Here is a 16,981-nt window from a genome sequence, read left to right as displayed (position 1 = left end):
CCAAAACTTTGAAAGGTCTCAATTCTTCTTCCTGTTCTACAACTCTCATGGTACTGCTCTGCTACCTACCCAATAAAGGAGAACAACTTAAAATGCCCTGTTCAAAAATTTTAAGTAACACTTAACTTTCAAATGCCTGAACAGCAAACATAACTTTTCTTGTCTGCATGGTAAACACTGGCATTTTTATCTGTTTGAATAATCAAAGTGGTGCTTTCCGTGCCTTCTTGGTTGCAAAGATTTGAACTGTTTCCTAAAGGTCCACAGTCTGGATCAGCTCATGCTCTATTGAGATGGTTGCAAGGCCGACCAGCCTCTCCTGTGTCATTGTAGAGCGTAGATGTGTTTTTATTAATTTCAGCTTGGAGAAGCTGCGTTCTCCACTGGCAACTGTTACAGAAAGTGTTAGAAGTATGCACAGAGCAACAAAAGCATTTGGAAAGAGGGTGGTCATCTTATTTGTGCACATATATTCCAGAACAGCCTTTGGAGTTGATCCTGCTGAAATGTATCTTGAAAGGGCTTTCAGTTCATCACCTAAATCACTCGCATCAATATTGTGCATGTCATCATGTGTCAACACTGTCTCTAGTGCCCTGCACTGCATTCTTCAGGAATAGTGAGGAGTTTTGGAATATCATACACCATCCCAAATATACTGCTGTGTTTCCTGAGCTGCATGAAACACTTCAACTGACTCTATTGCACAATCTAGCACTCGGTTAAAGAATTCAACTTTGAATTGTTGTTTGGATCTTATAGGATTATCCCGTGCCTCGTAATCAAAATGTCTTCTTCTTCGGTGACTCTTGTATTCTTGAATGGGTGGGAAAATAGCTTCAGTATAAAGTTCCTCTGCCAGCTTCTGTGCATTCTTAAGAATGTTTTGAAATCCCTCATCTTGCTTTGTCCAGTTGTTCCATTGCTCCAGATATATCAAGGTCAACAGCTAGAATCATAGGATCTCAGGAAGTCATCTAGTCCAACCTCCTGCTCAAAGCAGGACCAATCCCTTGGAGTCTCTTGCTTACAACATTTATTTCAAACAGTATTTCATGCCACAACACTAAGCCACATGGAAATTTGAAGTTATGTATGTTTCTGGTGATTCCATTTCCCTCTGCCACTGTTCTCCCACAAACAGTTCCTGTCATAGCATTATCCTCCATAATGGCAACTATGGCATTATCTATCTTCCCAATTTGGCGTTTGATAGGCTTTATCACCTCCACTCGACTTTCACATCACGTGGCACTCAGTGATTTCAGTGTCAAGAGAGGATGTTCCCAGATGCTGCTTCAAAATTTGCCATCGATGAATTGATGCAGAGAAAAATACACAGATGCTTTGAATCACATTAACAAATTCAGAAGCCTCACTAGAAACTTATGCTGCATCACTGACCACCAAGTTCAATGAATGAGAACTGCATGGGACAAAAAAAGCTCGAGGGTATAACTCTTGGACCTGTGTTTGCACTCCTCTCTTCTTTCTCTCATGTTGGTACTATTAGTGTAGCCCTGACCTCTCATGTCAGCTATCACAATTCCTGTATCTTCCAGCTTTCTAAGAAGCACATTTGCCACACTAGCTCCTGTAGTATCATCAATGTCAATAAATTCTAGAAAATGCTCTCTGACAGTCACCGTTGCAGGGACATTTTCACTGGGTTCTGTTGTTGTTACAAAACGCACCATTAAAGTAATTTGTTCCGTATGGCTGATGTCAGGTGTGCAGTCCAGAACAACAGACTAATATCTTGCTGACTTCAGATCTGCCACAATCTTCTGTTTGACTTTTGTTGCCAGTAACTGTGTGATCTCATTTTGAATTTTTTTTTCCAAGGTAGTGCTGAGTGTACATTTCTTGGGTGGTGACTCTCCTCAGATGCTCCTGGAGTACAGCATCAAACTCAGCCATCAGCTCCACAATTTTAAGGAAGTTTCCATTGTTTGGCACATACAGCTGATCTAAAGTGCCACGCAGTGCTAAGTTTTACTCTCAGAATGGCAATGAGCCTTTTCAGAACATTTTGCCAGTAAAGAGACTCTGATGCAATCTTTTCTTGATGCTGGTCATCTAGGGTGGCCTTTAACCTTAGTCTCATCTCAAGCTCTTTCCACCTATGGAATGCTCTCTGGTGATTTGCTGCCTTTTCATGGCATGCCAGATTTCTAGCCAGTTTCTTCCAGTCCTTTTTTCCTGTAGAACCCAATGTGGCTGGAACATTAGACTGGAAGAGTTTGCAACAAAAACAGTATGAGGCATTCTGGGTTTTTGCACACATAAGCCATGGCCTCTCCACTTTGTCACCATTGGTGATTTCACACCAGTAATGTGTTGGATAGAAACTTCTATTTTCGTCGTCTTTGGGGAACATGAAGTTTTTCACTTGCTGTGGCCCATGCAGTACAGGGAAGTCCCTCAGGCTGCTGCTCAAGAGTGTCCACAGTCCTGGATCATCTAGACTTAAGGAACTAAACTCAGCAGAAGTTGTTTCTTGCGCCTCCACCACACTCTTCTCTGATCTACACTTTTCTTCAGGAATGTGCATGGTTACATCCATTTGAGATGGAGATATGGATGCGGCAGTAGCTGCCATTCACCTGCACTCTGACTAACTGGAAGATCAGGCATCTCCTCACCACTCACACCCTCACTGAGGCCGGAAGGCTCACCGTGAACATTTGTATATGTATCTCAGGAGAGCTCCTTCCTGCTTAGATAGAAAAGCTTCCTTTGCTTTCTTTTTTTCTCCTGAATGCTGCCCCAGAGGGGCGTTTTCTTCTTTCAGTCATGACTGCTGTTCTGTGCCAGCTACAGTGGCTCTCAACAGCCAACTGAAGGGGACAAATAAGCAGGTTGGTAGCAGGGTCTGAGTGAGGGAAGATATCAGCGTCCTTAAGGACCTAACTGGCTCCTACTACTTCAGTTGACTGCCTGTTCCCCTCAAAGTGGGTTCAGGAAAGCAGCAGGAAACAGGAAGCTCCCTGAGAAGCTGGTGTTAATCAGTCCAGGCTCCTCGGGGTGCTAGAGAGGTACATAAGAGGTTCCTCTTCCTCTCTCTGCCTGCAGCTCCTTCTGCTTTCTGTTATTCTCTCTCACCTTTTCTCCTGCCTGCCTGTTACGTCTCTTGGGCCCTCCTTCCTCCAGCACAGCACTCCACCATCTCTGTGCATCTAGAGCAGAGAGAATACATATGCACCAGCAGCAGACACAATTTTCTACACTGAGTCCTAGTGGTGCTCCCCCCCCCCCCCCACAGTCTGGTACCTGAGGCGGGTGCCTCAGTTCTCCTCAAGGTAAGGCCAGCCCTGCATTTCCTTTTGCTTCAAAAGAGGTAGAAGGGGAATATTTTTTCACCAGGGCACTATGAGCTGCATTTCAAATTGAAGTGAACTTAACTCAAAAAAACCGCACATTCTTGCTTCAGTCACATCCAGATGCTTGATCCAGGTTTTTGCAGCAGAATCTGAGCAGCTATCCTGGGTTTTCTATTTAGTCAGTGAAACTACAGGGACAAAAATTGCCTAGATTCAGAAGGATCCAGGTGCCTGTTCTGGGTTTTTGTGGTACTGCTGCACCAAGGTCTGGATTTATTTGACATACTGGAAGCAGCTAGATTTCTTCTCTATTTCTGCAGTAGAATTAGAGATGTTGGGTCTGAAAATTGGCTAGATACAAGTGCCAAATTTGGGTTTTTGCAGTGCTGTTGCACCCGCATACTTTGGGATCTAAATATTCTTGATGCAATAGGAGCAGCTAGACTTATTCTCTATTCTGATGATATAACTTGAAGGCTGGAGTTGAAAAAACCAAACCAAAACAGTAGGCTACAGGTATCGCCAGCTTTTATGTTTAGCTCTGGTGTAAGAGAAATTTCTTTCTCCTTTCATATATCTAGGGGAGCGGGAATCAAGGTATCATGCAGTCACTCTAGTTTGAAACTAGTCTAGAAAATGGACCCTCAATTAGCGTCCAAAGACAGCATTCTAGAAGCAACACTTGGCCGCTGAAAGTACCCTGAGAATGATTAGAGCTGGCACGGCTCCTGGAGCTCTAATGTTACAGTACTTCCAATGCATAGCAGCCAGACCACCAACCCCCTCTTTGTACTGGTCTTCAGGTAACTATTAGTGAAAAAAGCTGTGTTATTTTAGTATTTTGCAAACCTTGTGTCAATGAAATTTTAAGTTCAGAGAATTCAAATAATCCAATTGGAAATAGCAATATTTACTTATTTTAGATGGACTTTTTCAGATAATGCCTAACCAGAAAAGAGGAACATGTATATGCAATTCTGCTGTGCAGAAGCAACCATAAGTTAGTCATCTTATGCAAAACCTTAATGTTTACATACATATATCTGAAAAATAATGAGCCAAACATCAAATATCTTCTAATATAATCACACAATTATCAGTATTCCTTTTAACTCTAAAATAAAATTTGTTCACTGCATATTCCAGCTGAGTACTTCCATACAGCCATGTTTAGGACTGCTAGTATTTAAACAATCCAACTAAACTTTGAAATTAATTCACACCTTTGCTGCTGCCATTGTACATTTGGGAACAATTTTCTGAAAAGTTGAATGAGCAGAACATGACTCAAGTCATTTGCAGTGTAAATATCTTATAGCTGTGAAGGACAAAAACTTCCATTTTTAACATGGCAGTTGGCATCTGCAAAAGACACTGAAATTTGATTAGAAAACTATGTATTTTGCCATTTGTATGTATCCATGATTTCCAAATGTCCTTTTTTAGCATGAAAACAAGTCTTTCATCTCAACATCAGTAGTTTGATTCTGATCTAAATATGCAGTAGTGATTGGACATTGTTACAATTTGGCAGCTGTTGTGTGGCCTAAATGAAATTTAACCCCAACAGGTGGACTTTCCCATCATAAGTTATTATACAATTTGACACCAAGAGTTTGTTTAGACTAGAATCCCAAGGCAACCTCAAAAGGTCAAAGCTGAATGAAAAGTGATTTACTCTATGAGCCTCAGAGATGCTTCTTCCCACAATAGGGTAATATATTAGCAAGACCAATAAGCAAGCTTGCCTTGCCACAACCCATGTTGTATATTTTCTGTCTTCACAGTTAGATATTTAGTTCATTTCAAAATCACTAAGTTTATTTAAAAATAAATTTAAATGATCTTACAGTATTTAATAAGATTTTAAAATTCTTAAGCATGTGTGTTTAAAGAGTTCTTTCAAAAAAGGTGCTGTAAATGGTTTCAAGCCTCAGAGGAGCAAGACAAAAATGATCACCGCTTGAGATTTCTCCTACACCTTAGGAAAGTCACAGAATAGTAGAACTGGAAGAGACCTTGAGAGGTCATCTAGTCCAGCCCCCTGATATAGACCATCCCTGACAGGTGCTTGTCTAACCTGCTCTTAAAAATCTCCAATGATGAAGATTCCACAACCTCCCTAGGCAATTTATTCCAGTGCTTAATCTCCCTGACAGTTAGGAAGTTTTTCCTGCTGTCTAACCTAAACAGCCCTTGCTGCAATTTAAGCCTATTGCTTCTTGTCCTATCCTTACAGGTTAAAGAGAACAATTTTTCTCCCTACTCCTTGTAACAACCTTTTATGTACTTGAAAACTGATATGTCCCCCCTCAGCCTTCTCTTCTCCAGACTAAACTAACATTTTTTTTTTCAATCTTCCCTCACAGGTCATGTTTTCTAGACCTCTCATCATTTTCGCTGCTCTTCTCTGGACCTTCTCCAATTTCTCGATCTCTTTCCCAAAATGTGGCACCCAGAACTGGACACCATACTCCAGCTGAGGCCTAATCAGCATGGAGTAGAATGGAAGAATTACTTCTCGTGTCTTGCTTACAGCACTCCTGCTAATACATACCAGAATGATATTTGCTTTTTTTGCAACAGTGTTACACTGTTGACTCATATTTAGCTTGTGATACACTATAACCCCCCAGATCCCTTTCCGCAGTACTTCCTTCTAGGTAGTCATTTTCCATTTTATATGTGTGCAACTGATTGTTCCATCCTAAGTGGAGAACTTTGCATTTGTCCTGATTGAATTTCATCCTCGTTACTTCAGACCATCTCTCCAGTTTGGCCAGATCATTTTGAATTTTAATCCTATCCTCCAAAGCACTTGCAACTCCTCTCATCTTGGTAGCATCCGCAAACTTTGTAAGTATGCTCTCTAGGTCATTATCTAAATCACTGATGAAGATATTAAACAGAACCAGACCCAGAACTCATCCCTGCAGGACCCCCACTCAATATGCCCTTCCAGCTTGATTGTGAACTACTGATAACTACTCTCTGAACAGTCTTCCAATCAATTATGCACCCACTGTAGCTCTATCTTGACTGTATTACCCTAGTTTGTTTCTCATAAGGTCATGTGATCAGAAACAATATCAAAAGCCTTACTAAAGTCAAGATATACCATATCTACAGCTTCCCCCCACCCATTAGGCTTGTTACCCTGTCAAAGAAAGCTATTAGATTCGCTTGACTTGATTTGTTCTTGACAAATGCATACTGACAGTTACTTATCACCTTTTTATCTTCTAGGTGTTGGCAAACTGATTGCTTAAATATTTGCTCCACTATCTTTTTGGGTACTGAAGTTAAATTGACTAGTCTGTAATTCCCCATTTTGTCCTTATTTCCCTTTTTATAGATGGGCACTCTATTTGCCCACAGAACATGGGCATCAATCCTGCTGCCTGTTGCATGCTAAGCAAGCATTCTACCACTTGAACAAATTCCCCTTGACGACATAACATTACTTTAATTTTTGTTACATGCACCTTCAGTATAATGCTGATTGTAGGATAAGACTACAACTATTAAATGACATGCCTTAGAACAGAAACCACTGATAATACAATATTGTCCAAAAGTCTCCCTCTGACCAGACTGACAAAAATGTCAATATTGTTTCACAAAAAGAAAAGGAGTACTTGTGACACCTTAGAGACTAACCAAGTTATTAGTCTCTAAGATGCCACAAGTACTCCTTTTCTTTTTGCGAATACAGACTAACACGGCTGTTACTCTGAATATTGTTTCACAGAGATGAGAAGCCCTTGGCCAAAGGACTTGTTAACACTCACACCCTGTTTTATGATCGCAGATAAAATTAGGAATTAACTTGGGTTAGAATCAAGACCATTAATATTTAAGAGTTACACCCAGTACTTACCCCCTTATTACGTTATATAAGCATTATTGATGGGCCTGCCCATGAGGGGTGCACCATTCCCCAGCTGAGGGGCTCAGAGACCACAGAGAGAGGTGCGGTATGAAAAGAGAAGAGACGATCCATGACATTCACGCCGTTTCAGTAACCAGTGGACTGGCCCCATCTCTGCTGCTAAGGGGGCAGCCTCACCCCACCCTACCCCATTGCCCCTAGCGGTCGGGGCGCCCACCTCCCCCCACCCACTCTCCAGTCCCCCGGAGCCCAGCCCCACCAGCACTCACCGCCCCTCAGCACGAACAGGTCCGTCTGCTTATCCGAGTTAAAGTCCCCGAAGGCCACCAGGGTCCCGAAGGCCTCGGCCCCGAAGAGCTGGGCGGTGACGTTCTGCAGCCCCCGGCCAGCCCTCAGCAGCCCCAGGAGCAAGGACAGACCAAACAGGTAGCAGCGCCCCATCCTCCAGCACCTCCAACCCACTCGCAGGCCGCCGCCAACATCACTTACGGCAACGGGGGAGGGGCCGTCACAATCCCCTCTTCGCTTCCGGGACTGACTAGACGCCGCATTTGCGACAGTGTCGTGGGCGTGTTTACGGCCGGCCAGGGTAACAACGGCGGCCAGAGCCGTGCTGTCGCCTCGGCCTCTTCCGGTGGAAAAGGCGCGCGGGGAGGGGAGTAGTAGTGGTGGTGGTGCGTCCGCGCGATGGCGTTGCATCTGGCAGACGTGAGCTGGAGGATGTTGGAGCTGCGAGCCCGGTCCAAGCGCTCAGGTCTGACCCCTTCTCCTGGACAGGGAGGGGGCTGCGGGGGTCTGTTTGCTTTTGCCCGCGCTGAGAGAACGGCGCTCGCCTTGTTCCCTGTTCCTCTAACCCCTCTCCGGCGAGCCCTACTCTCGTCCCCCCGCCTCAGCTGCGGCTGTCACTATTCTGGCTTGCTTGGCCCTGCGGCAGCTTCGCAGCTCACTCAAAGGGCAGCTGCCGCGGCGGAGCTGAAGACACAAGTGCTGCTACTGCTGCTGCACGGTTTTCTCCTCACCTTCTTACCTAACGCTGACCAAGTCTGAGCGAAAATCTGAGGCTTGTCAGGGCTATGGTAACTCGCATTCTCCAGCCCTGTGGTGCACTTCCCCATTAAGCTGGATGTGTCCTTGCTATCGCAATAACTGACAGAGATGTAGCTCAAATTTAGATCCCTTTCTAGAGCCAAAGTCTTAACCCTTTTGTTTGCTTTTTCATCCTCACACCTTGTAAAAACAAAAAACGCAACCGATCCAATTAGTTTGGAAATAAAATCTTTTGGATTAATCTGAAGGTCATTTAAAAAATCTGCTACTCTGCTGATGCATAACTTTGCTGAGACATTTTAAATTCATGAGTTTAATGGGACATTTAAATTTCAGTAAAGTTCAGCTTAGCACATGTTGTAAGCAAAACTGGTTTGCTTCACACATCATTGTGTTTGACAAGCTGTTGAACAGTAATGTATTCTGAAACCACTAATATATCCTTACATCAAAATCATGAGCTTTGTCTAATTTTGCTGAGAACCACAGATTAGACTTGCATTCCACTCCCCTGAGATAGGTAAGCCAAGGATTTTTCAACAATTTATTGCCATAAACCAGTAGTTCTCAACCTGTGGCCCATGGGCCACTTGCGTCCCAATCAGCACAGAGCTGCTGCCCATGTGACATCCTCAGGGCCATACAGGTGGTATTGGATGCAGCCCACGGTGGTACAATAACCAGTGCCATAAAAACAAAATAGTTTGTAGTGACTTGTTGCACTCTAAAAATTGCTTTCCTTAAAGGGTAGCTATCACCGCAACGTGACCCACAAAGTTAGGTTTTGTCAAAGCTTGTTTGTAGCTCTGTTTTTGTAGAATCATTCAGATAGTTATTAAAATAATTCAACTTTTAATGCTGACCACACAGTACTACTTAATTAAACTTACAAAACATGCAAGACCATTTTTAATCGAGCATAATTTTACAGTCAATGTTCCTATCTAAAAGGAAAATGCATATTTAACTATATACTTGACTGTGAAATAAATGTAACTACTTTTGCTTATTTAAAAGGAAATTACAAATAGTTTACACAAAGTATGTATTTAAATGGAATGTTCAGTGCAAAATTTAGTAAGTGTGACTCAAGTTTAGAGTCGAAGGGTGAGACTCACATTTTACAGTATCTTCTAGAAAACGAAATATCATTTAGGCCCCAGTCTTGCAGACACCTGTACATACTCCAGTTACACTTTAAAAGTATGAAAGTGAATTTTTGCCAGGAAAAACTTATAAGTACCAATGAATTAAATAACTGATTGATTACAGTTGTATTAGTAGGAATGTACTGCAGATAATACAGTAGTAGGCCAGTCCTGCAATCTGACTGGTACATAGCTTCACTGACCCTAGCAGGATTCCACACATGTGTAAGAGGGTTGCCTGCACAGCTTCGTCTGCAGGATCAGGGCCTAGTTTTCAACATCAGTTATGAAAACTACAGCTTGTTTTTGTGTGTTTACCCACCAAAACAGAAGAGACACCAATTCAAATAATTACTATTCTCAGCATTGTAATCATGGTATAGTACTGCAGAAGGAAACCAACCTGTAGATTATTTGTAGCCTAAAAATTACTGGGTTGCAATAGCTGTTTAAATGTGTATCACTTGTTTTGTTTTAGTACAAAATATTGCATCTTTACTATTAATGGAAGAAGAAATGCTTTTCTTTTGGATCAAGGCGTGGGTGGCGGGTATCAGGCAAGGGGAGGCTGAGCCTCCCCAAACAGCCCTGTGTTGCGCTGCCCATGCTCTGCCCCCGGACCCTCTCCTGTTTCCTACTGGTGTTCTGTGACTTTTCCCCTGGGGCTGGGTGGCAGCCCAGGGCTCCAGGCAGCTGGAGCCAGTGCTTGCACTGCCCAGCACTGAGCGGGTGTTGTGGGGCTGGTGGCCATGAGGGGGCTCAGGCAGGGGAGTGGGGCGGGGCGGGGACTAGCCTCCCCAAGGTGTTAATTCAGTGCTGCCTATGGATCAAGGATTTATTTAAACTTGGAGTAGAATATGTATGGGCTTTATTCTGCACATATTGATATCAGTGGCAAAACTCCTATTGACTTCAGCGGTGCAAGATCAGGTCATAGAAAGGGTAAATATTCAAAGCATTGTTATAAAGTAACCAGGAATTTTACTTCAAAATAAAGTAATATTATTTTTATATAATATTCAGTATGGGAAGATTATGCATATCTAGGTCCTGTTACTTGGTTAGATGTTGTTTATTAAAACTAAGGCACAAGAAAACCAAGTTTTAGGGTATAAGAGGGAAAACATAAATAATAATTAACCTTAATTATCCCCTTGATTGTCCAGTGCATCATGTTAATAACTCTGCTAACACTGCTTTCACTAATTTAATGCTGATTGCTTCTAACCCTCACTGGACAGTTTTGAAAATTGCTGTAGTTTAGCCTGAGACGTTTGTGATTAGCTGCATCAGTTTGAAATGGCCAATTCGGACGATGACAAAGCGAGCTCTGCACATACTTTCTCAAGGTTTGGTAAGTGTGTGGTCTTTCCTTTTTTATGTTTTTGTGTCTTCCACTTTGAAAAGTGTGATTGCTTGTTGCTGCTTTCTTGCAATGTTAACATAAAAATGCCATATGTATTTTGTATTTAATTTGTACTGGCAGTTCTTTTATTTATAATTTTTTAAGAAAAATTTATGTCCAAGGATTGAGCTTCTTGTGGGGAAAGCCTTCCAAATTTCGAATCTCTTATTTTCAGAAGGAAAAAAAAATCCTTAATTATGTTGGGTTTTTTGTGTGTATTTTTGTTGTGTATTATTTATCAGTTCTTTTACGGTGACAGTCTTGGTTATGAACTTTCCTTTGTAATGACAGTTAAGTTAAAGGTGCTGTTAGAGCATTGTTTAGCTTCTTTTTTTTTTAGTGTTAAACCACAAATAGCTTCTTTTTTTAAGCATGTCTCATGTAGCTGGCTACAGTCTTAAGGCTTGTCTACGCTTGAAAATAAATTTGGATTAAGATACAGTGTGAATGTAAAGCACAGTATCTGTTCATATACCACTCCACATGAGTATATAAGAGTGACTTTTTCCAGTTTAGCTTAATCTACTAGATATTGTACTAGTAGCACAAATTTTCAGTGGTGACTCTCAGTCGGATTGCATCTGAAAGGCTTTCAGCTGTCCACTGCAAGGATCTCAACAGAAGAGCCCCATAAGCTTCTGTTGTACTTTTCTTTCTCCATCCCTTCTGTGTTAAAGGAGCTACTTGGGTTCTTGCCTCTGCTGATAATCTGGGTTTGTCTTCACTACCAGGGAGATCGATGCAGATGTCAATTTAGCGGGTCTAATGAAGACCCACTGAATCGACAGCAGAGTGCTCTCAGGTCGACTCAGGTACTCAAGCTCCCTGAGAAGAGTAAGGCAAGTCAGATGGAGAGCATTTCCCTTTGACACAGCGCAGTGAAGACACCACGGTAAATCAACCTTAGCTATGTCAACTCCAGCTATGTTATTCGCTATATAGCTGAAGTAGTGTAACTTAGGTCAACTTACTCCGGTAGCGAAGACAAGCCCAGTGTTTTTCTACTTTCTTAATTTGTGTAACTACTCAACATTTCCTACTGGTAACTGAACAGATTTGTACCAGTTAAAAGCTGATGTTGTCCTGAAGTCTCAGGGTTGAGCAATGGCAGCACAAAATACTGACATTTGAGTATCCAAAGATAGTTTCCTGTTTGGTTTGTAGCAATTTCAAGACTTGTTTGACAAATGCCTATATTTATGTTAATGGGTTTTGAGAATAAACTCCTGAGTTTATTGTTTCGAGCGTCTACTGTGTTACGTATCGTTAGTTACAGCAAGTTCTGAAATCCAGTGGTAAAGTCCGAGTACAGTGAATTACATAAACTGTTTCTTTTATTTCAGAAGATGAAGAGACTTAATAAGATGTGTCAGAAGAAGTATGTTTGGAGTTGGTTTCTCTGTCTTGTAAAGGAGAGTAATAGAGGTTTTAAAAGGGTTTTACACCAATGAAACAAGGGGTCATTGGCAGAAGTTAGCTTAATTTCTGGAAATAGTACAATTTGAACAACATTGTATATTGTAAGCCTTGCAAACTCCAAAAACCTTAATCGCTTCCAAGGACAATTTTGTTTCTCTTATTTTAACTTAGATGATGCTTAGTTTTAAATGGCATACTTTAAGGAATAGACTGGTAAAATACATTGCATGTTTTCCTCCTTACCATGGAATTACAAAGACATTATATGCATATGCACATACAAAATTCTTTATTACAAAAGGCTATTTAAAAGTTTGGTCCCTTTAAAAAAGTTAGTAGTTTTTTTTTTAATTGGTTCCTCTAACTAAACTGTGAAAAGAATTTAAATAACTCAGTTTTTTTTCCTGGTAAAAGATAATTATGAGTTCTCCTGAGTTTGTAATTGCAGTTTATGTTCTCCCAGGTTAGTAGTTGAAGTTTGTTTGCAGTTTTGCATGGTAATTTACTGCTTCTCATTACTGAAATATTTATTTTGGGAATGGTGAAAAGCTAACACAAATAGCTTTACAGACAAGAATTCTTTATAGTACTGTCCCAGTATTACCTTTATAGATGAAACATGTATTTAAAATTACTGCTAAAAGTGGGCTGCTTCTCCTAAAACTTTGCTCTCAAGCTTCAGCTATCAGGACAAGTAAAGCATTCTAAGACGTTATATCTATCTATTTTAGGGCTTTATGTTGCCTCCCGTCATTGTAATATCCGAGTGCCTTCCACCTAAACTCAGTAGCAGTCCTGAAGTTTGTAGCAGATTCCATTGGGTCCCTCGCATTTCTGCGTTTTTGGGGACAAAACTCTGCTTATGGTCAGCTTTTGATTTTTTGGGAGGAGGGACTTGATTGGGCTTTAGAAATAGAAGAGGGTATTTGTATCATGTCACTTAAGGTGGAAAGGTGTCACTTGACTGGGATGTGGGTGGTCGTGCCTAATGGTTGAAGGTGGAGTCAGGCAGCCAAGAATTGGAGCTGCTGGTCATAAGTGGTACTCCTGGGGGAATTCTGTGCCACTGCGTATACAGAATTCATGTCCGTTGCAGATTTATTTGCTTCCCTGTGGAAAAATGACTTTCTGACGGGGAAGCAAAGAGAAGCCACGAGAGGTCACATGTCCCTCCCTAGCACCGCAGGCGCTTTGTTTTGAGCGCCTGGAACAGCTGGCGGAGAAGCAAATCACTGTGGGGCTGTGGATGCCCTGGCCAGGTCAGATCGTACCGGACTCCCCCATACCCATATCCTACCACCAAGCCTCAACCGCGCGCACCCAAACTCCCACTCCACTGAGCCTCACCCCCTGCATCCGGAGCAACCCTGCACCCAGACCTCCCCTACCCGGACCCTCCCCTGCATTCAGACTGCCCCCACCAATCTCCCCCCAACCCTCCCCACTGAGCCCCTCTCCCTTCCCTCCTGCATCTGGACCTCCCCTGAGCTCCTTCACCCAGACCAACCCCCTCTAAGCCGTGCACCTGGACCTTCCCTGCCTAGCTCCATCCCCCTGCACCCAGACCACCCCCTGCCAAGCCACACACCCCTGCATCTGGATCCCCACCCTTGCACCTAGGCCCCACCAACTGAGCCCCCTGCACTTGAACCCCCACCCGAACAAGCCCCACCCCTATACACCTGGACCACCCTGATGAGCCCCACCCCTGGACCTCACTCTACTGAGCCCCAACTAGCTGCACCCAGACCCCCACCCCACCAAGCCCCACTCCTCCAGCACCCAGATTTCCCTGATGAGTCCCACACACACGAACTCCCCCTCCTGAGTCCCATCCCCCATGTACCCAATCTCCTCTCACTGAGCCCTAACCACCTTCATCCGGACTCACCTGCAGAGTCCCATTGCCCTTGGATCCCACCCCCCCAATGATCCCCTGTGCATCCAAATCTGTCCCACTGAGCCATCCACACCCAGATTGCCCTCTCACTCCACATCTGGATCCTCCCACACTAAACCCCTCCACATTTGGATCCTGCTGGGCTGAGCCTGCCTGCCCACACCTGGTGCACCTGGTGCAGAGAGGCAGGGTACTGGGGTGTTTCCTGGGCATGCTCAGCCCTTGCACTGTGTCAGGATTGGGTGCAGCTTCACCGCCGAGTCCGTACCTTGGGGGCTGCAGGGTGCACGTTGATCTCCCACCTCCATGCAGTCAGTGGTCTGTGCTCCTCACTGTTATGCTGGAGCCTCCACATTTATTTATTGACACACATTTTCAGAATTTTAAAATATTGTGTGCAGAATTTTTAATTTTTTGGTGCAGAATTCTCTCAGGAGTAAACTGGAGTCAGAAGCCAGATGCCAGAGCCAAGGGTCAGAGCCAAAGTCAAGTCAGGAACTGGAGCTGTGGGTCAGAGTTGCATGACCTGGGCTGAGGAAAGGCTGGGAAAAAACCTGGCACGGGAGTTATTGCAGGCATGGGCAAATGCTTTGAGCAGCCAGCTCCAGATTGCTAGTCATAAGGGTCTGCTGATCCCCTCAGTCATTTGGACAATTTGGCGTCTCAGTTGGGCCCAGCTGCACTCCTTAGACTGCCTGGGTTTTAGGCTAGCAGGTAAGCAGGCTAGCTGCAGGTCCTTACTCCTGACAAAAGTCTGTCTTGAAGAGGAAGATTTTCAGCAGAGTAACTTTGGAAGAGTTGCCGGATTGTTGGAAGCATTCTTGATGTACACTAACGCAGGAGCCAAGGTTATTGTTAAAAGCAATAATCCATCTAACCTTAAAGTGGAAAGAAAAGCTGATAGTGATATGACTGATTCCAACTGAAGTAGTTTGGTCCCTGTATTAGATGTAGTGGAAACCACAAGGACAAGATTTAAAAGACCTGTCAAAATGTCTTGCCTTAAGCCTTATGTAAGAGGATATGGTGAACAAGATAGCTGTTATCTTTTACAGGGTACAATGCTGGTCAACCATGACTATTTTAGATTATTTGAAAGTGCATCTTACCAGCAAAACATGTCAAGGAGCTGCCAATGCCTCTGCTATTCAAAGAATATGAATAATTGCCATGTTTGTAGTTCAGTAAAGTTCACAGCATTTAGCCAGTAACCTAAATCCAGAGTGATGATCTTTGATCAGTTGGTGATTCAGACTAAAACAGAGGGTGCTTAAATTAATAAACCCCTCATGTACTTTCATATAAAATGTTTCATTTGAATGATTGGTTCGAATTATATATCTGAGTTGAAAGGGTTATAATTTTTATCTTCCCAGTCCTAATTATTGCAATATGCTTTTGTTCTTTTCATTTATTAATAATACCTATATAGCATGTATAATACAGATACGTATGCTCATTGAATTTTTTGGGGGGATGAGTATGGAGTTAACATAAGTACCCATTCATCACTGAAAAATGGATTAAAGTCCTCTTTAATCTCATAGTTTTTGATTCAGTGAACATTAATTGAGGATAAGAGTTTGACTTTTGGATGGAGGTGTGGGGATAGAAGGTTACACTGTCATGGGACAAATTAGAAAAGGGGTGGCACAGATAATGGCAGATTAAATTAGGAAAACATGAGAGAGGGCTAGTTAATGGGTAGGAATGATTTTATAGTACAGAACTAAATTGCAGGAATGAGGGTAGAGAATGAGTGTCGGAAGGGAGCTGTGACTAAATGAGTGCAGGTTGTAGAGAAAGTATTGGAAGGAATCAGATTTTTTTAAATCAACATCAAAAACACTTGGAGCCGAAAAGAGATGAGACCTTACCAGATGCCCCCTATTTCAACACCAAGTTGAATCCATTAGACTGCTTTTGACATTATAAAGTCAGGGCAGGTGGATATGGGATGTGTACAGGTCTAGGAGAGGCTGGAAGAGGAGGGAAAAGTAAAAATGAGAGAACCTACAAAAATAATTGACTCAACAAAACGTATGAAAACATTGCCTCAGTCTATTTACTTCTAAGTTTGCATCCTTACTCCTATGCCCCATCTGTTTTTGTCTACTGAGGTTATTATGTTTACACCTTGTTACATGTACATACTCCCTAATGAGTATATGGGTAATATATACGGATAAGGTTTATCAAGTACTTTGACCATTAAAAGGCCTATATATGTGCTAAATAGTATTAACTGTGACTATAAATTACAATACATGTTTGGTCTCAAATTATTACATTTTTCTTGCACCCCTACAACTATTTTTGACATGACGTTGTCTTATTTCTCAGTGGCAGCTTTATTCCCGAACTTAGTTTGGCCTTGCCTTTCTGATCTCCTTGTAATGTAGGTTCCATTTCTGCCAATTCACCCATGTGGACAAACTCTTGCATCCACATGGATCTAGTTGCAGGAACAGGGCCATGAGATTAAAGAAGGAATCTAATAAATTGAAGGTTGGAAATTAGTATTCTGTGAAATTTTATTTTTCCCACTGAATATTTTAATTTAAATCTATAAAAAGAAGCATTTTTTCATTCAGTCTAAAGCCTTGATCTCTTTCCTCTTAGATTATTAAATTAGTAAAGAAAAATTGTACTTAAATAAAATGAAGAAAATAATCTGTCACGGATAAGAACCACATATATGAATTAGCATAATTCATTAATTGAATTCTGGACTTAGTCTTACAGGGCATGTCACAAATCTACATAATGTGCATGAGTGCTGGATTTTACATTTGAAAATTTAGTTTGCTAAAGTAAGCATAAAACATTTGTAACTGGATTAGGTAT

General features: G+C 42.3%; 2 protein-coding genes across 13 annotated transcripts in view; one reads left to right on the top strand and one right to left on the bottom strand.

Moving 5' to 3' along the window:
• Positions 1–7,733, bottom strand: part of ITFG1 (integrin alpha FG-GAP repeat containing 1) — a 218,268-nt gene extending 210,535 nt beyond the window's left edge. For 7 of the 9 annotated variants that reach the window (XR_013347660.1, XR_013347662.1, XR_013347658.1 and 4 more), the window contains exon 1: positions 7,485–7,731. Coding sequence is in view for 2 of the 9 variants with exons in the window: in XM_077831061.1 (XP_077687187.1) it covers positions 7,485–7,656 (172 nt within the window). In the remaining 7 variants the exon portion in view is untranslated. Of the gene's footprint in view, positions 1–7,484 lie in introns of all 9 variants that reach the window. The other 2 variants (XM_077831061.1, XM_077831060.1) reach the window with 2 other exon arrangements.
• A 110-nt stretch (positions 7,734–7,843) lies between these two features.
• PHKB (phosphorylase kinase regulatory subunit beta) overlaps positions 7,844–16,981 on the top strand; it is a 218,574-nt gene continuing 209,436 nt past the window's right edge. For 2 of the 4 annotated variants that reach the window (XM_077830733.1, XM_077830732.1), the window contains exon 1: positions 7,862–7,969. In XM_077830733.1, coding sequence (XP_077686859.1) covers positions 7,903–7,969 — 67 coding nt within the window. In that variant the 5' untranslated portion in view covers positions 7,862–7,902. Of the gene's footprint in view, positions 7,970–10,214; positions 10,765–16,981 lie in introns of those variants that run through there. The other 2 variants (XM_077830734.1, XM_077830736.1) reach the window with 2 other exon arrangements.

The sequence above is a fragment of the Eretmochelys imbricata genome, chromosome 12, assembly GCF_965152235.1.
Source record: "Eretmochelys imbricata isolate rEreImb1 chromosome 12, rEreImb1.hap1, whole genome shotgun sequence".
Taxonomy (NCBI): Eukaryota; Metazoa; Chordata; order Testudines; family Cheloniidae; genus Eretmochelys; species Eretmochelys imbricata.
The sequence above is the reverse complement of the archived record's forward strand: the minus strand, read 5'-3'. Positions and strand labels throughout refer to the sequence as shown.